We start from the raw sequence: 24,453 nt of genomic DNA, 5'->3' as shown, positions 1-24,453 counted from the left end.
ACTCCAAGGTTAGCTATCCATAGGTACTGTTTTACATAACAGTGTTTTAGAAATAAACAACAAGAACAAAAACAAAATAAAACTCTGTTTCATCAGTCCTATGTCTTAAAAATTCAAAGCACTTGCTTTAGCATCATTATCAATCAACTTAATAAAAAAACCTCAATTTAAAATTTCCATATAGAGCACAAATTTCTGATTTTTGGCAGTTTATGTGCACTTCCTCTCTCTGGTAATAAACACCAGCCTTTCTTTAGTCTAGTCTCCTTATTAGAACAATACTGAGGAAAAAGGAAACTGAATTGCATAGAAGGAAAATAAATGGAAAATGTTAAATGAAACTATTCTCCTGGTATAAGATTTACTGTCCATTTCTATCTTGTCTCTTGATAAGAAACAGTAATTTTTATAACTCAATGAAACAATTACTTTTAGATACATACTTCTGTTTGCAAGGCAATGGTTGTGAATTTTTAAAACCGCACTTTCCAGAACTATCATGCAGAGAATTAACTTCTTCAAAACAGGCAAACGGAGCTCCTTGAGCACCTTAAAATGCAAACAGGTAATCCAAATTAAAATTTTTGTCTATAAAAAGCTAATAAAAACTCTTATTGCATAAACAGAAAAATCATGAACTTAATCATTTTCTCCCTGTGTGTGCCATCAATGCAAGTAGAAGGTTAACAGTTGGCTTACTGAACAGAAAACAGAAAAGGATTGTATCTATTGCAGTAAATCATATTACTGTTGAAAACAATTTCCTACCCCTCCCAGTGAGAATGCATACTTCCTAGTCCAGTGGAGATTAAGACAGATATTGTAACCTGCTCTGCTTAATGGAATGAGAGAATTGACGCTTGTCATTTATGGGTGGAAATCTTCAGGACTAGTACAACGAGCAACATACTCTTTTTCTCTGATGAGGGATAAGCGGTATTGCAAGCACAGCCTTAGCTGCGAGTCTGGAGTCACAGGGAAGGCAGTGTGGGGGAGCAGAATAGCTGCAGGACATGTGAGCCTCAGGATTTTAAGGTTATTTCCATTTCCTTAAACACAGGAACTGGTACCTTGAATAGAGTTCTATTACAAACCATACCTAAATTATGTGGTGCTGAACTGAAGCCTGGCAGTAGGTGTGAAGAAAACTATCATCAGAGGCTGAAAGGAGAGGAATACATGCTTTGTGAGGATGAAACATTTGGAGAAACCATTTTCTCAGTCATTTAAAAGGAGATAATGTCCTTCAGGGACTTGTTGCCTTAAGCGAAAGGGCAAGGAACCAAAATGTGTCTTGATGGCTGCACTGGACTAGACGGGGAGAGTGCCCAGGCAGAGAGGAGCTCACCTCGGAGAAGATGCAGTTATCTCAGAAGAAGTAATAGTAATAATAAAAGAAGACAAAGCCCAGAAATGTGTCCACCCTCCAGGCGCCAGGGCGGATGGTGACAGGGCTGGCCAACGTGAATCGCCTGAGTCATTGTGTCCCTTGGGTGGTTTTCTGCCTTTCCCGTGGTGGGCGCTCTTTGGCGGCTGCTAACCTGGTGGAACGAGGTCTTCACATCTCCCGTTCATTCCTACGTGTCTATTCACACAGCTCCGTCACAGAACTCCGGGCTCTAGCCTTCCCAGGGTCCCATGTCCAGGCGCCCCGCTGACCAGCTGGGCCCTCATTCATTGTCCGTGAGGCCATCTGTGACCTAACTTCTGACCTTGTCTCCTTCCACAGGAAATGGTGGACCAGGCATCCCCCCGAGTGAGGCTATGCTATGGCTACTGTCCTTTTTCAGCTCATAACCGATTTAGTGAGCCGACACATCTACAGCAAGAGCCGAGGCTTGTTCCTCCTCTGCCAGCTGGTCATACTGAGGCCCCATGTGTCCACCGGTATGAACCGACGGAGAAGCCAAGGGGAAAGGCGGAGAGAGATGTACAGTTCTGGACTTCCCGCTCATGGGTTGCTCTTCTGCGCCCTCTTTGCTTGTGCATGAATCCAGATGAATGAGTGACTCCCGTCTATCTACTCATCTAACTCAGTGGCTCTGACATAACTAAGCTTATGACGCACAGTCCTGAACACATGGTCACTTGGTGTATGAAAGTCAGCTTCGCTGTCTCCACTAGGAGCAATAGTGTGCCCAGTTTTTTTGTCAAAGTGGTATCATTCTCTGGTTCAGAGTGCACAGCCTCGGTCTAGAACCCCAGGGAACTTCACTGTCACTCTCCCAAAGAAGCCCAGTACAAGCCCCACATGGCATTTTTCCCCTCACAACCTACACCTCTAATATTATTGGATCAGTGATGTTTTATGATTCAAAATTCAGGGATGCTCACCTGGCAGCTTGGATGTGCTGCAGAGCCCTTTCCTGCTCTTCACGTCACTCAACGTCAGCCGCGTTTCATGCCACCCGGTAAACGGAGCTGAGCAGTCCTCCTCCATGGGGAGTCTGCTGCCTCTGGGACCCAAGGCCCACCAGCGTTACCCTTCTTTGTCATATGAGATGCAAGGTGCATATAGTGTATTTTTTACTTTCTACAGGGTATCAGATCATGCCTCTGACCACTGGACTCCTAGAAATTTTACTGATGTGACAGGTTCCTGAGCATTTTGAGGGTCTATTTCCTGCCCTTTGCACACATGTGTTTACTTAGACCCCCACCATTCTACCTATGCTTCGCTTATTTAGCTGGATCAGTATGAAATCACTAATGGAGTGGATCAATGTGATATTTTCTGGGATGTCTACATCTCTTCAGCTACATGATGCCTGGGGGAAGGAGCGTAAACATAGCTCTGAAGCAAAACTGGAAATTAATGGCATTGTCCCTTTCACGTGAATGCAAACTGTTTCTAGTTTTCTTTTTTCAAATAGGAATAGAAAAGACTATATTTGCCAAACCAGTGCCTACTCTCCTACCATATATCTGAGGCCATGCTGATCTGCTGGAGCAGAGAGACCTCAGGGGATGCAATTACTTAATCTACGACTTGGCTGTATTTGCAGTAGATTACTATTATCTTCTGAGGACCATCTGGTTTCTGCAGGGATCAGACTGAGTAACTACATGTACATATAACACAGCCAACCACCCTTTGAGGGGAGCACCAGTATTTGGAAAGTGACAGTTATAGACACGTTGCCCAAGGCCTCACCACACAGGACAAGGACCTAGTAATGGTATTGCACAAACCACTGATGGGCCAGCCCCAAGGATGCCCTTTGGGACTGAGAAATGACTACCAGTGGACTTGTGGATCTAGTGGACCCATTGTAAACTGAAACTTGGGAAGGACCATATTCATTCCCTGGATTTCCAGGTATTCAGACTCTTTGTCCACCAGTTTCCAAAATGCTCAGGTATTTCCCCAGTGAGCAGATACCTGATTAAATGGTTTCACATTCATCTATGGATGTTTTAGAAGAATTGTTCACACGTATATTTGCCAAGGTGTTGTGTTTTCCTTCTGGATCCTTAACCCTGCTTTAAGTCAAGGAGTTTTGTTTCTGAAAATTGGCTTAGATTCAGAATTGGACATGGGATTATGCCATTCATTAAAGTAACTCTCCTCAGTTTAATAGTCACCCATTTTATTTCTTTTGATAGCACAAACTAGGTAATACCCTTGCTGACTGCCCAAAGAATACAACAGAATAGAAGTCCTATTCTACTAACCATGTCCCTGACTGTGTATAGATCAGCTTCCCATGTCTGCTACTCTGTCTGTATTACTTACAATAATTTTATCCATCTGGTTTCTGGCAGTGACGCACTGCTATCTGGCCTTGATTTTTCAAGATCTTATCACACCCATTGCTCTCAATGAGCCTGCTTCTTTAATAGCATCTCCTATCATCAGCCCTGGCCGACAGAGAAAGCCACTGTAGAAATGTCAGGTGACTCTGGCCTTCCTCTGAGCAGCTCATTCCCTATGCCTTGGGCCTTCCTGTTGGGCCTAATTATTTGGCCAAACATATACAGTATATGCAGTTGAGCATCTCCACTTCTTCGAGCCTTTTAATCCTTTCCTCCACTGTAACAATTCTGCCACTTAAACTTCGAGTGAGCCATTGTGCTTTTTCCATGCTTCGGGAAATAATCCTAATGGAAATGTTTGCTATCTTCTAGGATCCTTGCCAGGATGTTAAATCCCATATCTTGGGAGAGTGCTCCCAAATCAACAAACTCTCTCCTATCCACTCTTAATGTTCCCCTGTCCAGTCTTATGACTGAGCACGTGCAGAATCCAGGCCCCTGTGCCCTCCCTTGATACTGGTAGGAACGGCTGTGTAGGACCTGCACTACGTTGGGGAGTAGTTCCCGTACTCCCGGGTAAGTTCCAGCACAGCCCGGCTCCCTGCTGCTCTGCCTTCCCTCTGTTTTCAGCTAGTGGCCAGGGTGGGTAGGGGCAAGATCGAATAGGGATTTAATCTGTGCTGTGAGTGACAGGCTTCTGCATTATCTTTAAGCAAGGAGAAGATACTTTCGCCATTCTTACTAGGGAAGGGCTGTGGTGTGAAGGAACAGGGCTGCATCATTCTACAGATTCAGAAATTTCAGAGAAGTGTGGAGGCTCAAAATCTGGAGGGCCAGTTTTTCATCTGTTCCCATCCCAAGTGCAGGTCCCATTCTTTTCCCCACCAGAACCTAATCCTGGCCAAACAGGCTTGACTGAGAATTGAACCTTCTCTGGAGTTCTGTCAACTTTGCTAACCTCTGATTTTAAGAGATGGGAGCCTCTTTATACCTTTACAGGGAAAGCCTTCCAGCTCACACTTTGATTTCAAATGCACACCTTTTTGTTACCTTTTCCTAGATTTCAGTGATGCTGAGTAATAGCCATCCCATGCCATTTTCTGTACAGTTGCTATTTCCCGCCTACACCCCAGCGGTACTGGCTAATGCATGCTCCTTCATGGGTACACCATCTCAGGTCACTCAGTGACTGTATTCTCAAATTCCACCAGTGCTGGGGTGCTCACCGATGGCCTGGCAGCAAGTGATTTACTTTTGAAATTTTATCTCATAGGCTTTTTCCTCACATCACTCTGAGTATCAACTGTTAGTGGTTAGAGTCTCCAGAAGCCAGCATCTAGGTGAAATACGACATGTGAGCTATTTATTAGTGATCCGAACATCTGGAAGTGAGAGGGAGGAAGTGGGACGGAGCGGAGACGGCAAGTGAGATGCAGGCCCACGGGTGGCATGAATAGCCTGCCGGAGTACATGCCTGACAGGTGCCTATTGGGCCACCTGCCCAGGCCTTTATATTCTACCTTCATTAATATGACTGCATAACCAGACGTGTGCTGCACGGGAAGTGGGGCCCTTGGGTAAGGTGCGTCTGTGCAGTTGAGACAGATTCTGCAAGAGCAAGCTGGTAGCTCGACACTGTCTGATGGCAGCAGGCAGTATTGTTCTTGTCCACTACACCTCATGATCCTTTCTGCATCCTATTATCTTTTCATTAGCTGCACTTAGACCAGTGCGAGGCCTCCTGCTTCTTTTGTGTCTATGTACTTGCTGTCTTTGTCTCCTGCTCAAGTGCTCCATGAGTCTAATAACCACGTGTCTATGCCTGTCTTATTGAATACTGTCATCTCTATGCACATACTCAGTAAATATATTTTTCGTGGGAAAATATAACCAATCTGGTTAAACTTCTACAGTTGCTTTAAAAGTTTAAATTTACTTAAAGAAATAATGCAAAATATAAGCAACTGTTTGTTCATTCACAGGTCTCATATAGCAGACTACCTTACAAGCAGACGTTTGCCTTCTAGTTTTCAGTAACATAAAAACAAGAAGAAATACCTGCTCCAGATGGGAGCTGAATAAATGTATAAAAGGGGAATGAATGAACTGCATCAAAAGATCAAACTCTTGACCCATTTGGCTCAGTTTTGTGGGGACACTAGAGTATATATTAGAAGAGGAAATACAGGAATGGTCAAGTCTGAGCTAGACATGTTCTTATTAGAACTCGGAAAGACGTCAAATGTCAAGTAACTCAATTGTGGTTAAAAGTTTTACTTAATCTTAAAAAGGGGCGTGTCTTAGAGGCTCCTGAAAATATGCCTGATCGTGGATCTTCAAATGAAAGTAAGCCCTGAAGGAAAACAGCAAGTGAAAAGGGGTGTCCTGGAGCCGCAGCGCCCAGAAGGGGCGGCGCCTGTGGCTCAGACGGCCAGGGCTCTGTGGCCACTGCATGGTGGTGAAGGCACCTGATCTGCAACGGGATCCTAAAGACAACTTTTGAGTGGTTAGGAAGACCGTATGGACCACATACCACGTCCTTCGGTATGAACTGTATTTATGTTACTTCTGGGGAGATCACTGAAACTTGATGGTATACATTTACTTTGCTCAATGAGCGGATGACTGTGAGGGCCTTTCCCTGGGTGATTTTGATTTATTCAAATTTAACTTAATTTCTAAAAATACAAAATCATATTGGGGTATTGTGAATAATTACTGCCTCAAGGCAAGCATATCTGTGTGAGTCTTAGTTGAAGTACTCTCAAAAGCTGTTTAAAAAGCAAAATATAAAATGAATTGTCATCAGTGACCTATGACTACTGTTACTCTAGCAGTTCTTCAGCGAGGAAATATGATTATACTTGAACGAAATTCACTCTGAACCTTTCAAATTAAAAGTAGACCATGAACATAAAAGGAGTCTAAGGAAAATTTCAGAAGCTACTGACTTGCCATTCCAATCTCTCTGTAAATCATGAGCCATCCTATGGATTTCTGCCTAGGTAGCTAATGACCAGAAACCAGACCAAACCATGAGAAAAGGAATGTGCAAGACCATTCTGGAAAATCTCAAACACTCCTACAAAAACAAACCTTCTTTAATTGAAATTTAATCTTTCTTGACCTTGTGCTTCAGGTTCCTCCACTTCTAGAGGTGTGATAAGTAGTATATCCTCTGGAGGGTCCCAGTTTAAGGTAAAAGAAACACATGAGCTAGAGCAGTACCTTTTCCAAATATCTGGGCACACTGTTTATCAGCAGTTTGGCACCGTCCGTCATAGCAGAACGCGGTCTCCGACCTGCACAGCTGGCCATTGAGCGCGTAGGTGTCCGGAACGCAAGTACTGGAGGTCCCATTGCAGTACTCTGTGAAATCACACTCTTGATCAACACTCTTTCTGCATGGAGTGCCCACCACTGATATCTACGAGGGAAAAAGAGAAAGAAAATCATGTCCTGCGAATGACCACCCTCAGTTACCTACTCAAGAGAATTTTCAAATAAAATACATCTGATCATGGATACTTGAGGGAATCCCAGAGTTCCCATGGCTCTGAGTTTTTTGAAGGAAAAATCAGGTACAGTGTTCATTATGCAGCCTGAAGAAGAGTAACTCTCTCAGAGATATGAAAGGATCCTTTCCAACAGAGGATTTGCAACTGCTTTGTGTTCTCCTCCCAGGAGGAGGCCATCTAATTCTACCGGCTTTTGGAGGGGGACAGATTAGTTTAAACACACCTGTCCCTCAAAACTGGAGGAACATTGCCTCTGTCTTTTTGTTCTTGGAGAGACCCAGGAGCCAAACAGCCTGAAAATCCCTTGCTCGGATTTTTACTAGCTTATTTGTGTGGCTGAGGTACAGAATCTGTTTTGCAGTTTCCTCATTTGTAAACTTGAGATAATAATCATTCTGTCAGAGGATTGTTAGTATTAAATGGAATTAATATTTAAAAAGTGCTTAGAATAACACATGGAATCAATGTATGAAATAGGTTATGACCATCATCATCATATTTACTATTATCTGAGAGCAGAAGGGCCTTCTTGCATAGCTCAGGTAAAGAGTAGATCAGCTATCAAATATTATGGCCTGTTGATTCAATCAGTTATCCATTGCCTTCAACAATGAAATTCACAGGTCCAAATGCTGACCCACTATATATGCTCTCATACACTCAGAGACATTCTACAATCCAGTCTGACTGAATTAGCACTTCACAGATTGAGACAAAGATGGGTAAGGAATGAAGTGGCATCTTCAAAATGACAAGATAAAAAGGAACTTCCAAGCTAGAATGCCATACCTGTGAAATCTATATTTCAAAAATGTATGAGAGATAACGACTTTCCTAGGCCAATAATAATTGACAGAATTCATTTTCAGCAGACCTAAATTACAGGAAAGAGTAAAGGGAGGTCTTTAGGCACAAGCGATGTGACAGTAAACAGAAATCTACAAAAGGAAAAAGAGAGCTGGAAATGGAATAAATGATGTTAATAAGAAAGTTTTTTTACTTTCCTTATTTTACTGGCTCTAAAAGATAAAAGACTATATAAAGCAAAAATAGTAACAGTATATTTTGTGTTTCTAGTATATGGGAGTGTTCTGAGATTAATTCACTACACATGAAGTGGTGTATTATATGAAATCAGACTGATTAATCAAAGAATTGTAAACTCGAGACAAACAGTAAAATGAATTTTAAAGTATAAACAATACACCAGTAGCAAACATAAAATGAAACCCTATGTCGTATGGTTTTAGAGTTTACATTTAGTTTGCAGAGCAACTGCATGTCTCATCAATGCTACGGGTACTCAAAATAGGTTGGCCACTTTGAAAAATAGGTTTCAGTGTCCTATGAAATTCAATATACATTTACAGCATGACCCAGCAACCTCCCTTATAGATATTTAAGTGAAATAAAACTATGTTCATACAAAATTTGCTTATGAAGACTGTTTATAGTGGCTGTATCTGCGTCCCCAAAAACTGAAAACCCGGGTGTTCCTCAGCTGGGGGAAGGATTAACACACTGTGGTGCATGCATGCAATACTATTCAGCAACACAAAAAGAAAAAAGTAAGAAACACCACCACATGAGTGAATCTCAAATGCATTATGCTAAGATGCCTAATTATAATGTTTACCCATATAATGATTCAGTTTATATTGCATTTTGCAAAAGCAAAATTACAGATGCAGGAAACAGACCTGTGGTTGCCAGGGCCTATGGGTGGAAGTGTGGACTGCCTGCAGTGGGGAACAGGGGCATTTCTGGGGGAGTAGTGGTGAGACTGCCTGTCCCTTGATTGTGGTGTTAAGTTATAAGACTGAATATGCTTGCCATAATATTCAAAAGTGTTCATTGAAATAAGTTTACTATAATAAATTATAAGTTATTGAATAATTGGGCAAAAAGAATATAGGGAGTATTTATGTGTATATAATATACCAGAACTGGAATTATGAAATCTTTGTATCATGCCACTTGCTTTCTTATCCCAACTTATCTTGAAGATAATGTCGTATTAGCATATGTATATTTAGCCTGCATTTGTTAAATACCTCTTATACAATGTACATTTATGTGCCATCCAATACCAATAAATACTGTTTGCCTTTATGATTTGCTTTTACAAACAATTCTATAATTAATATTCTTTACTGAATTTTCCATACATGTGCATGTTTCTAAGGTATATACATGAGAGAACTGGTGATAATCAATTAACTTGATAATTTATACTCTACTCAGAGATATGCAAATATTGTTCACCAGAGGGATTATAGTAATTCAAAATTCCACAACACTGTCTGAGCATGATCTCCATCCCCACTCCTTGGCCAGTATCTGATATTGTGTTTAAAATTGCCATTTGGATGACTGCTTTAGGATATTGAATTATTATTTTTATTCATGTTTATTTTAATACTGCAGACAATCAGTGTATTCATTGAATAATTCTATTTTCATTGTTGAAAATATCCTGGGGGCTCCCTTGGCCTATGTTTATGTGTGTGTGTGTGTGTGTGTGTGTGTGTGTGTGTGTGTGAGTGATTTGTCTTTTACTGTGTGTGTGTGTGATTTGTCTTTTACTTATCAGTGTGTGAGAATTCTTTGCATATTCTATATTCGACATGTTTAGTCTGCTACACATTTTGTCTGCTATTTGTGTTAGAATTTTTTTCCCACAATTGGTCATACACCATTTATTTGACTTCACAATTTCTCCAAGAGTTTATATATCTTGATATAGTAATGTGTATGTTTATCCAGCACTTTATCTGATAATTTAGAAGATGGTAAGCTGTGGTTTCTACACAGTAGAATGATCAGTACCAATATAAGATGCCTTCTTATTTCATAGTTGCTTTCCTATCCACCTGTGGTCATGTTTGTGCTCACTTTTTTGGTCCCTTCCATTATTTCTATATTCTTTTTACTGACTCCACATTAATTCAATTAATATAACCTTTTATTACGACAGTTCAAACCCCTTTTCTAAATTTCAGAAACCTACCTCACAGCTTGAAGTACAGCATGGTCCAGAACCACATTTTGCTGAGCCTTTCAGTTTACATGTTTTGTAATCACAGCACTCCTTAAATAGACATTCCTAAAATTTCATAAGAAGAAATACCATTCTAGTTTAACCACTTAACAGCTGTTTCTGAATCAATCAACTTTTTAAATCCTCGCTTGTATTCAACTTTTCAATTATACATTCTAGTTATATTCAATGAAGCTTTACTATTTCACTATTTCAATACTATCCAAAAGCATGTACAAGAACTAAATAACATCTAAAATATCAGTTCATCATTAAATTTATTACCTGAAATATTTGGTAATTAATAACAAGAACAAAATCTTGGGAGGAAAAGTATGAATTCCCAAGAGAAAACTCTCCCCAGTTTCTTTTTAGCGATTTGTTTACTAAAGTTTTCCTTTGTGACTAGGGTTAGAGTTAGGCAATATAATAAAAATACATTTAGGACAGTTATCATTTCACTATAATGGAAATGAACAGAAAAAGATATGTCAGTACATATAAGTTTTACAAGGTAAATGACAGTCAACTATTATTCAAATTAGGTGATAAATAATATCAACAAACCAAATATTGTTTCCATGTAAATACATTGTAGTGATGTAATTCTTTAATATTTTTATATTCTTTTTTTAAATCAAACATGTTCCATTTACTCAAAAATCTAGTTTCAAAGATCTTGCCAGTTAGAATGAAGGCAGGATTCTTCTTTAATTTTCCATTTGTTTGTTTCTACTTTTTCATGTGTTTATGTGAATCGATATGTATTTACAAATACTCCCATCCTAGAATATAGAAAGTTTAGAGTAAAAGCTGTAGTTATTTCATAAGAAGAAATATGTTGGATATGTAACCTCGGTACATGCTCAGCCATAAGTAGAATGGCCTTAGTGTTGGATAAACACATATTGCCCAGATTTTTCAGGGGTAATCACTTGGTATATTTCAGTGTTCCTGTTCCAAAGCTCAGTACCGTTACATGAGTGTACGTATGTATATGAGCAGTAAACGAGGACGCTCTGCCAACCATGGTTATCCATACTGATTACAACCTATCAGCTTAACTTATAACAAGCTAATGGGGAGACGGTGCCTCACTGTTCATTGTCATTATTACTCTGCTAACTAGTGAGTTTGAGCATGAATTTGAATTTTGTACAATTTTATTTGTGAATTAAGTAAATTATTTTTCCCTGTCTTTTCCCCACTAAATAATAGGAACAGCTTTTATATATTATCCAGTTATCCTTTCTCCTTTTTATATGTTTATAACATTTCTTTGCAGTCTATTGTTTGACTTTTTAATGGTGCCTGCCATTTGGGATAATTTGCAATGTTCTCTTTATGCACATTGGGTTTTTTGTCTCCTTACCAAGACTTCCATTATGCCAAAATTATAAAATATTATCAATGCTTTCTTGTGGTATTTTGTTTTTTAAAAACTTTAGGTTAATTTTTTTCTGAAATGTATCTCTCTATATTTTGTGGAATAATTGTTCAAATATTTATTACTAGTTATTATATTTGTGAATACAGGAACAAATAAATATACACATCTGCATGTGTGTGGGAGGGTGCATAAAAGGAGCTGTATTTGTGTCAAATGGGGAATATTTATGAAGATATAGGTGTCAATGTCATTTTCCTAAGGACCATCTAGAACACATCTATAAGCTGAACAAATTGGATTTATTGCTAGTTTTAGCAAAAGGAGAATACACACCATGATAACTGTGGATACCTCATAAGAAGGTATAATTATAGGATATGGGCTCATGTTAGGTGATTTGGGGAAAGGTTTAAGGAATCTGGACTTTGCTAGCTTAGAGGTTATCAGAAAACAGGGGTACATCTATTACTGGATTCTTCTCTTGAAGAAGAAAAGACTATTCCAATGCTGACATTGAAACCAGTAAAGAAGCAGGAATTACTCCTGTTAGCCAGGACAGGAGAGTGTTCAGCCATTTTTGTGACTTGGACGATTTTCAAGGTTTCCCTGTTAGACATAATTAGAATGACTTTGCTTTTTTTCTTCATCCATCATGATCACGGACGTTGATCACAGGTGCATAAGTCCTGAGCATAAGCCCATCCTACCTGTGGCTGAGCATGTTACCGAGGGCAGAAGAAGCCAACAGGGAGGCCGGATACTTAAGAGCAAAAGCATTCTGCAGGGACAGTCAGTGCCTAGGAGGAACTGGTGGGGCACTGACAGTATCTGCCGTGAGCTGGTCTGCCTGGAGCTGTGGAATCTCACAATGCGCAGACCTTGTCCCAGATTACATTGTTTTATTCTATCCTTCTTGAAAAATAACTGGATTTTTTGGCAGGTAATTGGCACCATATTTAAGGGTAGATGAACTGCAAGATGACAGTGGAAGGTCTGAGATAATTGGAAAACCTATATACATATATACAGAGGCATGCACACACACATTCTTTACTTTGGGGAATGGTGGATGATTAAGAGAACTTGTAGGGGTTTAATTTTATGTAAAAAAGTGGTGGCCAGCTGTTTCTGTAGGTGGATAAGAAATTCATGTAACTGCTGGGGGAGTAATTATGAAGAAACTTTTATTTAAATAGAGGACAATTGTTAAATATTACACAATAATGATGTTTAATACACTAAATGTTGTTCCTATCTGCTGAGAATAGTATACATTGAACTTTTGGTTGATGGACCTGTGGTAGACTGCATATCTATATTTAGAAGTGAGCAAATAGAACAAATTTCACACATCTTGAAACAGAAATGCAAAAATGTTTGGAAATGATTAAGAAACACACATTATAATGTTTTGACATTCTTGCAACCACAAGACAATGAAATTCTAGAGAAGTCTAAAGAGAAAACAGACACTGAGGGCATCTGAGTTAGGAAAGAAGTGGAAAAAAAGGCATTCATTAAACCTACATAGTCAAAAATCTCTCTGCTGGCATAATCGGGAAGAGTGTGTGCAAACCAAGTTTTCATGATTCATTTGTCTTCTCTACTGAAGAGGGGTGGGAAAGTCACTGATATATCTCATCCTCATTTTCATATCTAAGTTCTATATGGAGGACATAGCTGCATATCATCCCGTATATACCATGACAACAACTTACTGAAAACACAAGAAATTGTGCTCATATTTCAGATGGTATATTACTCACCGCTTCACTGCCACAGTCACATTCTTCGTCAGGTTCCAGAATCCCATTACCACACACTGATTGATTTTGATATGATGGTTGCAACTTTGGTAAGTTCTGAAGACATTTACCCTCAAGTTTTGAAATAAAATATCTATAGTCATGCATGCTACAGTTGCTAAAAATCTTTATACCACTGGATCCCCTAAAATAAAATAACATTCCTCAGGTAAATCAATCATGCAAATAAAACCACATCTAAATAATGCTCCACATGTGACAGTATGAATTTTGAGATGGCTCAAATGAAACCCTTGTACTTTAGCAGAGGTGAAGTCAGCCATGGTTAAATTTTCATTTATATTGCTAATCTTTACCATTATGTTAACATTTAATATTCTTTTAAAATAAATATATAGAAGTGGAGGAGGAAGAAAATGGAGGGTAAAAAAAGAAACTTTATGTTTGTAATAGCATACTAAGTGAGTTAAATTAGACTGTTAAATAGTAAGGGAATTACCCTTGAACCTTTGGTAACCATGAATCTAAAGCCTGCAATGGCAATAAGTACATATCTATCGATAACCACCCTAAATGTAAATGGTCTGAATGCACCAATCAAAAGACATACAGTCACTGAATGGATTAAAAAACAAGACCCATCTAAATGCTGCCTATAAGAGACTCACTTCAAACACAAACACATACACAGACTAAAAGTGAAGGGATGGAAAAAGATATTTCATGCAACTAATAGGGAGAAAAAATCAGGGGTTGTACTACTTGTATCAGACAAAATAGACTTCAAATCAAAGAAGGTCACAAGAAGCAAAAAAGAACATTACCTAATGATAAAGGGGTCCATCCAACAAGAGGATATAACCATTATAAATATCTATGCACCCAACACAAGAGAACCTACATACGTGAAACAAATACTAACAGAATTAAAAGGGGAAATAGAATGCAATGCATTCATCCTAGGAGACTTCAACACACCACTCACTCCAAAGGACAGATCAACCAGACAGAAATTAAGTAAGGAGACAGAGGCACTGAACAACATATTAGAACAGGTGGACATAACAGACATCTACAGAACACTCCACCCAAAAGCAGCAGGATACACATTCTTCTCAAGAAGGATGAAACAGGAACATTTTCAAGAATAGATCATATAGCAGGCCACAAAAATAGCCTCAGTAAATTCAAAAAGATTTATTGTACCAACCAGCTTCTCAGACCACAAAGGAATGAAACTAGAAATAAATTATGAAAAGAAAATGAAAAATCTCACTAACACGTGGAGGCTTCACGACATGCTCCTAATAACCAATGGATCAATGACCAAATAAAAACAGAGATCAAGCAATATATGGAGACAAATGACAACAACAATTCAACACCACAAAATCTGTGGGATGCAGCGAAGGCCGTGCTAAGAGGGAAGTATATTGCAATACAGACCTACTTCAGGAAAGAAGGACAATCCCATATGAACAGTCTAAACTCACAATTAACAAAACTAGAAAAAGAAGAACAAACGAGGCCTAAAGTCAGTAAAAGGAGGGACATAATAAAGATCAGAGCATAAATAAATAAATAAAATTGAGAAGAATAAAACAATAGAAAGAATCAATGAAAGCAGGAGCTGGTTCTTTGAGGAAATAAACAAAATAGATAACCCCCTAGCCAGACTTACCAAGAAAAAGAGAGAGTCTACACACATAGACAGAATCAGAAATGAGAAAGGAAAAATCACTACAGACATCACAGAAATACAAAGAATTATGAGAGAATACTATGAAAAACTACATGCTAACAAACTGGATAACCTAGAAGAAATGGAGAACTTTCTAGAAAAATACAACCTTCCAAGACTGACCCAGGAAGAAACAGAAAATCTGAATAGACCAATTACCAGCAATGAAATTGAATTGGTAATCAAAAATCTACTCTGGAACAGATGGTTTCACTGATGAATTTTATCAAACATTTAGTGAAGACCTAATACCTATTACCCTTGAAGTTTTCTAAAAAGTAGAAGAGAAAGGAATATTCCCAAACTCATTCTATGAGGCCAACATCACTCTAATACCAAAACCAGGCAAAGACACCACAAAAAAAGAAAACCACAGACTAAAAGTGAATATCCCTGATGAACATAGATGCAATATACTCAACAAAATATTAGCAAACCAAATTTAAAAATACATCAAAAAGATCACCCATCATGATCAAGTAGGATTTATTCCAGGGATGCAAGGATGGTACAACATTCTAAAATCATCAACATCATTCACCACATCAACAAAAAGGACAAAAACCACATGTCATCTCCATAGATGCTGAAAAAAAATTCGACAAAGTTCGACATCCAATCGTGATAAAAACTCTCAACAAAATGGATATACAGGGCAAGTACCTCAAAATAAGAAAGGCCATGCATGACAAATCCATAGCCATCATCATACTTAACAGTGAAAAGCTGAAAACTTTTCCTTTAAGATCAAAAACAAGACAAGGATGCCCACTCTCCCCACTTCAATTCAACATAGTTCTGGAGGTCCTAGCCACAGCAATCAGACAACACAAAGAAATAAAAGGAATTCAGACAGGCAAAGAAGAAGTTAAACTGTCCCTGTTTGCAGATGACATGATATTGTACATAAAAAACCCTAAAGAATCCACTCCAAAACTACTAGATCTAATATCTAAATTCAGCCAAGTTGCAGGATACAAAATAATACACAGAAATCTGTTGCATTCCTATACACTAACAATGAACTAGCAGAAAGAGAAATCAGGAAAACAATTCCATTCATAATTGCATCAAAAAGAATAAAATACCTAAGAATAAACCTAAACAAGGAAATGAAAGACCTATACTCTGAAAACTACAAGACACTCATGAGAGAAATTAGGTTCCTATAAATGGAAACACATCTCATGTTCATGGATAGGAAGAATTAATATTGTCAAAATGGCCATCCTGCCTAAGGCAATCTACAGATTCAGTGCAATCCCTATCAAAATACCAACAGCATTCTTCAACAAACTTGAACAAATAGTTCTAATATTCATATGGAGTCACAAAAGACCCCGAATAGCCAAGCAATCCTGAGAAGGAAGAATAAAGTGGATGAATTATACTCCCTAACTTCAAGCTCTACTACAAAGCCACAGTAGTAAAGACAATTTGGTACTGGCACAAGAACAGGCCCACAGATCAATGGAACAGACTAGAGAGCCCAGATATAAACCCAAACATATATCATCAATTTATATACGTTAAGTAGCCATGGACATTCAATAGGGAAATGACGGCCTCTTCAACAGCTGGTGTTGGCAAAACTGAACAGCTATATGCAAGAGAATGAAACTGGATTATTGTCTAACCACATACATAAAAGTAAACTGAAAATGGATCAAAGACCTGAATGTAAATCATGAAACCATAAAGCTCTTAAAAGAAAACATAGGTAAAAATCTCTTGAATATAAACATCAAGAACTTTTTCCTGAATGCATCTCCTTGGGCAAGGGAAATAAAAGCAAAAATGAACACACATGGGACTACATCAAGCTAAAAAGCTTCTGTACAGTAAAGGACACCATCAGCAGAACAGGAAAACAATTCCATTAACAATTGCATCAAAAAGGTATCCTACAGTATGGGAGAATATATTTGTAAATGACATATCTGACAAGGGGTTAACATCCAAAATATATAAATAACTCACATACCTCAACACCCAAAAAGCAAATAACCCTATTAAAAAAATGGGCAGAGGATATGAACAGACAATCCTCCAAAGAAGAAATTCAGATGGCCAACAGGCACAAGAAAAGATGCTCCACATCACTAATTATCAGGGAAATGCAAATTAAAACCACAATGAGATATCACCTCACATCAGTTAGGATGGCCAACATAGAAAAGACTAGGAACAACAAATGCTGGTGAGGATGTTGAGAAAGAGGAACCCTCCTACACTGCTGGTGGGAATGTATGCTAGTTCAACTATTGTGGAAAGCAGTATGGAAGTTCCTCAAAAAACTATAAATAGAAATACCATTTGACCCAGGAATTCCACTCCTAGCAATTTACCCAAAGAAAACAAGTTTTGAGATTCAAAAAGATATATGCATCCCTATGTTTATTGCAGCACTATTTGCAATAGCCAAGATATGAAAGCAACCTAAGTGCCCATCAGTAGATGAATGGATAAAGAAGACAAGGTATATATACACAGTGGAATATTATTCAGCCATAAGAAAGAAACAAATCCTACCATTTGCAAAAACATGGATGGAGCTAGAGAGTATTATGCTCAGTGAAATAAGTCAGGCAGAGAAAGACAAATACCAAATGATTTACATCATTTGTAGAGTATAACAATGAAGCAAAACTGAAGGAACAAAATAGCAGCAGACTCACAGACTCCAAGAAGTGACTAGTGATTACCAAAGGGGAGGGGTGAGGGAGGGCAGGTGGGGAGGGAGGGAGAAGGGGATTGTGCAGTATCATGATTGGTGCACATGGTGTGTGTGGGGTCACTGGGAAGACAGTGTAGCTCAGAGAAGACAAGTAGTGACTCTGTGGCATTTTACTACACTGATGGACAGTGACTGCAGTGGGGTATGGGGGTGACCCAGTAAGGGTGAATGTAATAACCACATTGTTTTTCTTGTGAAACCTTCATAAGAGTGTATATCAATGATACCTTAATAAGAAAAATAATATATAGCTATAACACATATATATTATATATATAAATGACTAAGTATATAGAATTTTAATAGACATAAGACATTTCAAAGTAAGTATTAATTGATTGGCTATCTGTGGGGAAGATTACCATCCAGGCCTAAAGACAATTATAAAATAAGGTGAGCTAAGGCAGCTATCTCAAAATACTTTAATTTCTTTCCAAAGCTCCCACTGTGGGGTAGGAAAAAACTGAAGTAATTATATCAGGGGAACACAGCTTCTCCTGCAGCCCTAACTCTTTCTGAATCCATGGACTTTAACTTAGCAAAAGATCAACTATTCATTCTTTACATATGCACTTCAGTAGCTGAAATTAAATGGACCAATATAAAAAAAAACAGCATTTGATTTTATACTCAATTTGTACTTAACAAATTCTAAGGATGTCTTCAAAAGGCCCAGCAATCCTATCGCACTTCCTAAATCATTTCTATTTTCTAGTCTCCAAGACCAAGTGTTTCATGTCTTCTAACAAAGCTCTTATATTCCTTGCCTTCAGCTCCCTATCAGAAGAGACTGTCCTCATCTTTACACCTCCATCAACTAAATTACATACATCTTTATCTATTTACTCTCCCCAGACCTTATCACAATAATTGAATATACCCAGCTTTAATTAAAGCCAGACCCTCCACTTATGCACTAGGTTCTATCCTGCTTTACTCAATGATTTTGCTTTTTAAGTCTTCTTTATATCCAACATCATCTTTTCCTACTTTTCTCTTCATTTCTATCAGTCTGATGTGGAGTTGACTATAAAGATGATATATACTGTTTCCCGTCCATACAAGCTCTCTTTTGATCATAAATTCCACTTCATACTCCCTAAAAGTTTGTATTTATCATCCCCATTATTACATCCCATATAGTTTATCAAGCTCCTAAAAACAGTCTAAATATTTTTGGGGATTGTGCTGAATTTATAAGCCTCTTCTGAAAATATCAGCCATTTTATAGTAGGTTTACCTATATCCTTAGTGCTGGTATACATATGCTGTTTTTCTAGAATGATCATCCTAATGAGTTTTTGATATTGTTATTGTTCTAACTGTATACTGATTCTGTTGATTTAAGTAGTCAGTTATAATGCCAGCAAATAAAGACAATGTTTGTCCTCTTCAAATCTTTCCTCCTTTTTCTTTCCTTTAAAATACTAGCTAAAACTGCCAGTACTATATTATATCATTCAGGTTGATGTTAGACATCTTTGCCTTGAGCAACAACTTACTACAAGAGTCAAACAGTAGCATCATATGTTTACACAATATTTCATAGTCTTCATAAATCTTAAAATTTTCCCTCTAATTCTTTTGAGTGAATATTTCTTAATAGTGGGATTTACTGCTTTCTGCAGTTTTATGTCACTTAAACAAATTTGTTAATGTGAATCTCATTGTGCAAAACATACCTTTCCAATTTTTGATGTGGAGTGGACTATAAGGAGTATAAGGAATGAATTCATTACATGTTGTAAACAACCTCATAAATATACATAAAGTTAATTATGAATAAAAAGAAGCCTTACAATGCTTCATGATTCATTATGCACGTAGCTCTTGGACAAGAACACTTATTGATGTCATCATATGTTAATCCAATTTTAAGGCCAAGTAGTTGAGCTATAATAACTGAAAATCCCTCCAAAGTTATTGCATCTGGATACTAAAAAGAATCAAAGGGAAAACAATCATATAAGAAGAAAACACATCAAGAAATAAATTAAACCATTTTTATTCCTGTAAAATTCTTGTATTTTAATATTGTCTATGTTAAGCTATTTTACATCTTATTTTGATATGTCATTGATATGCATACCCATACTAGTTAATAGATTAAGAAGCACAAAATGTAAAAAGTAATGAAACTACCAACAGTCTCTTGTTTAAAATTTGGCATGCCTGGCTTCTATAGCCCTAAACACATTTAGTATTTCCAATGGAATCAATATGAAACACATTTATTTAACTTTCCATTAAATCAGCCCCTCCCATTAACACATTTTAACTCAATATGCACATGTGTCAGGCCCTACAATAGACAGGAATATAGTGGCGCGCATGCAAGAAATGGATGTTGTCTACACCTGGAACTTATATTAAAGAAAGGAATAAAGAAAATGCACAGGAAATTGACAACCAACTTCCCAAATAGAGAGAGGTCATGTAAAGTGCTCTGAAGAAAATGAAGTGCTCCAGTAAAGAATTTTGAGGTGGATATATATAAGGTGGTTAGAACAACCTATTTGTGGAATTGATATTTCGGCTGAGCTACAGAGTCTGGGGAATGATCCAGCAGCATGGTGACGCATGGGGCGGCTGTGTGGGACCCCGGCCAGCGCTGGTAGTACATGAGTGAAGACATAACCCGGCAGGAGTCAGAGACAGAGACAAAGCAATGATGATGGAAATTTGGAATGAGGAGGTATGAAAAAAAGTTTAGTAGCAGTGTAAAGTGGCGTTTCACATTAACTTTGATAAATCGAGAAATTTTTCTCATCTCTTTAATCTATTGTAAGCAAAATTCCTAGAACTTCTCTAATTTGTCTACATCAATTGAAATTTATAGTGAGTAAAATTTAAGTAATTCATACCTAAAGAGAAAAAAGATTGTGTATGTGTGTGAATGAAAACATGGAATATTATGGAGCAACATGGAAATATCAGTTAATAGGCACCCTCTCCTATTGTTCTACAAGAGCTAAGGTTAAAAGAAAGGGAAAATCCTAGTATCAGAATTTGAATGGAGGTTAAAGACAGAGTAAGAACATGAGAGATGATATCTGGCTGGCTGTCATTTTTTAGGGCAAGATGTAGGAAACAGAAGCTGAACTTTTAATGCCAACTCAGAGGACTGAAAGTGTAAAACATAAAACAAATATTAAAATGACAGACTGGAATAGAAACATGTCAACAATTAGATTTAATGCAAACTGTCTAAACATACCCATTAAAAGCCAGAGATTAGCAAAATTCAGGGGAAAAAAATGACCCAACTATATGCTGTTTATATAAACTCACATGAGATAAAAGTAAGTTAAGAAAAAATATATGTCAATATTTATCACAAGAAAACCAGAGAGGCTTTACTAATAACAGTTGCAAGTTAATGTCAAAGAAAAAATTATCGAGGACAAAGGGCATTATAACATAATAAAAAGGTCTACTTCACCAATAAAACATAATAATCTTAAATCAGGAACCAAACAACAGAACTGCAAAACTTACGAAGCAAAAACTGACACAGTGAAAAGAACACATATACAAATATACAGTCAGTTGGAGACTTCAACAACACTCTCACAATAAGTGATAAAAAAAAATAGATAAAAAATAAAAAATTGTTTAGAAGACATGAACACCACCATCAAACAATGTCTATAAACTGGCATTTATAGAACACTTAACCACAGCATGATACACATTTTTTCATACACACATTGAGTATTCACTGAGACCACATCCCATTTAATAAAACAAAACAACTGTAAAAGAACTTAAAGAATACAATATGCATTCTCTGAGTATAAAAGAATTAAGTTAGAACAAATAAGTTTGACAGGAAAATCTCCAAACTCATGACACACAGATACTGCACAACACATTTTTAAACCATTTATGTCAAAAAAGTATCTTTCTATTTATCTATTTATATATATGTATGTATGTATCTATCACATCCACTCTTACCACTCCTATTGACCATAGTGTTAGAAGTACTAGCCAATACAGTAAGTCAATAAAAGCACACAGATTAGAAAGAAAAAAACCAAACTGTCCCTAGTTGTGGAAGACATAATTATCTATGTAGTATATGAAAATCTCAAGTGATATTAAAAATAAAAGCTCAGAAAACTAAAAATGAGAGCTTAGAAAGTGAGCAGTAAAATGATAAAATGCTGATACACAAATGGAACCTGACACAAGTTGAACTTGGATACAAGTTCAACAAACACAAATCCATCATATTTATATTAGCACAGAACAAATAAAACAAAAATTGAAAACAATACCATTTATAATTTCTCTAAAAAAGTAAAAATATTTAGGCATATCCATCAGTTTACTAGGACTTCCATAACAAAGTACCACAAAGTAGGTGGTTTAAACAATAGTAATTTATTTTCTCATAATTCTGAAGGCTAGAAGTCCCAGATCAAGTTGACAGGGCTGGTTACATCTAAGGCCTTTCTCTCTGGCTTACAGATGACCGGCGTCTGTGGTCACGTGGTCCATTCTCAGAGTGTGTCTGTGTCCTAATCTCTTTTATAAGAACAGTAGTCACACTGGATTAGTAACCTCCATATGACTTCATTTTACATTCATTACCTCTTTAAAGGCCCTGTCTCCAAATATAGTCACATTCTTAGGTACTAGGGGTGGAATTTTAATATATTATTTTGGGAAGATATAATTCAGCCCCATAATAATATAAAGAAAACAAAACATGTATAGGAACTATATGCTTAAAATCAGAAGATGCTGAACAAGTAAGTCCAAAAGAAATAGAGAAACATAGCATGTTCATGGCTTAAAAATTACAACAGAGTAAAGAGGTCAATTCTCCCCAAATTGATCTATAGGTTTAATGAACGCCTATCAAATCATTGCCATGTTTTTTTAAAAAATGATTCTAAAATTTAAATAGAAAGGCTCAGTAATTAGAATAGTGAAAACAATTTTGAAATAGAATCAATTTGCCCAATTTTAAGTCTTACCATATATTTAGAATAATCAAAACAATGTAACATCAGAAAGATAGACAAATAGATCAATGAAACAGATAAGAGATTCCAGAAATAGACCCAAATATACTCAAGTGATTTTTGACAATGGTGCAAAATCAATGTAATGCCTCCTCTTTCAATTCTGATTTTATTTATTTAAATCTTCTCTTTTTGATGCTTAGTATGTTTAGATAATTTTATCTTTTTTAAAAACTAGTTTTGTCAATTTTTCTGTTCTCTATGCTGTACATAAACTCAAGAAAAAAAAGACAAAAATAGAGAAAATGCACTCATTTTATGTAATCATGACTACCCTGATATCAAATAAAAAAATACTCCTTATGAAAAAGACAGCTTCAGTTTAATACACCTCATCAACATAAATGCAAAATTTCTTAACAAATTTTACCAAATCTAATCCAACATAAAAAAAAGAATGTGTTAAGACCAAGTGAGGTTTATTCTAGGAATGCAAAGCTGGTTCAACAAATGAAAAATCCATCAATAATATACTCACCATATCAACAGACTAAAGAATAAAAACCATATGAGTGTATAAATGCAAAAAAAGGCATTTGACAAATTCAACATCCATTTCTGGTAAACCAAATAACCAAATAAAAAAACCTATCAGTAAAGTGAGTATCAAACGGAGCTTCCTTACTCTAGTAAAGGGCCTCTACCAAAAACCTACAGCTAGTATCATATGAAACTGTGAAAGAATGAAAATACATTCCCTCCAAGATTGGGAATACAGCAAGGATTAGGATTCAGCTCTTCTATTCAATAAGAGGATTCTGGCCAGTGGAATATGTCAAAGGAAATAAGAGGCAGACAGATTGGAATGGAATAAATAACACTATCTCCATCTGATGACCTAATTATCTACACAGAAAACCCCATACTGTACCAAACAACTCATATAACTGTCCCTCCCCGCCTACAGAGGACTGTGACCACAAGCAGCACAGTCAAGGGCGAGTGTAATGAGCATCATAAATACACTCCCATAGCACCTTGTGTATAGGCCTGTGAATTCCTTTCTTTTTATTATGCCAACTTCATTGCAAATACACCACCACTGATCACATGTTTCAGTCAATCAGTGTAACTGTTACAGCCACTTCCAAATGTTAGAGAGAACACACTAAATCCAAAATCTCAAGTATTTTCACCTCTGCTTATAAATTGAATTTGAACCAAAGATCATCCCATACTTCTTTGTCTAGAACCTTTAGTATCTATTTCTTTCCATGTTCCCCGGAATGTATCAATATAAATTAGCAAAATCTCATAAATTGTTTTGGCTTATAAACTACCACCTTCCAGGGAAGCTCTTAAAACTTTTATTATTAATCTGTGAGCATAAGGGTTGATGGGAATAGGGTAGAGGTGGGGAAATTATGGTTCATAGACCAAACCCAGCCTGTGACCAGTACAGTCTGCCAATAAGAATGTATTTAAAATTTTTATATTTTTAAACAGCTGAAAAAAATCAAAAGAAAAAT

At 37.1% G+C, this 24,453-nt stretch overlaps 1 protein-coding gene and 1 long non-coding RNA gene across 4 annotated transcripts in view; one reads left to right on the top strand and one right to left on the bottom strand.

Annotated features, from left to right (window-relative positions):
- Positions 1–24,453, bottom strand: part of ADAM18 (ADAM metallopeptidase domain 18) — a 68,529-nt gene that overhangs the window by 16,939 nt on the left and 27,137 nt on the right. For all 3 annotated transcript variants that reach the window (XR_008998723.1, XM_057505225.1, XM_057505224.1), the window contains exons 12-16: positions 19,748–19,884; positions 13,471–13,654; positions 10,285–10,380; positions 6,985–7,183; positions 444–549 (exon numbers count right to left, since the gene is read on the bottom strand). Coding sequence is in view for 2 of the 3 variants with exons in the window: in XM_057505225.1 (XP_057361208.1) it covers positions 444–549; positions 6,985–7,183; positions 10,285–10,380; positions 13,471–13,654; positions 19,748–19,884 (722 nt within the window). In the remaining variant the exon portion in view is untranslated. The remainder of the gene's footprint in view (positions 1–443; positions 550–6,984; positions 7,184–10,284; positions 10,381–13,470; positions 13,655–19,747; positions 19,885–24,453) is intronic.
- LOC130684449 (uncharacterized) lies at positions 566–8,232 on the top strand. Its single transcript, XR_008998727.1, has 3 exons — positions 566–2,508; positions 4,129–4,332; positions 5,739–8,232. It is a non-coding gene; the product is annotated as an uncharacterized LOC130684449 (long non-coding RNA).

Source organism: Manis pentadactyla, chromosome 7 (assembly GCF_030020395.1).
Source record: "Manis pentadactyla isolate mManPen7 chromosome 7, mManPen7.hap1, whole genome shotgun sequence".
Classification (NCBI taxonomy): domain Eukaryota; kingdom Metazoa; phylum Chordata; class Mammalia; order Pholidota; family Manidae; genus Manis; species Manis pentadactyla.
Note: the sequence above shows the minus strand (reverse complement) of the source record. Positions and strands in the feature narration are given on the sequence as shown.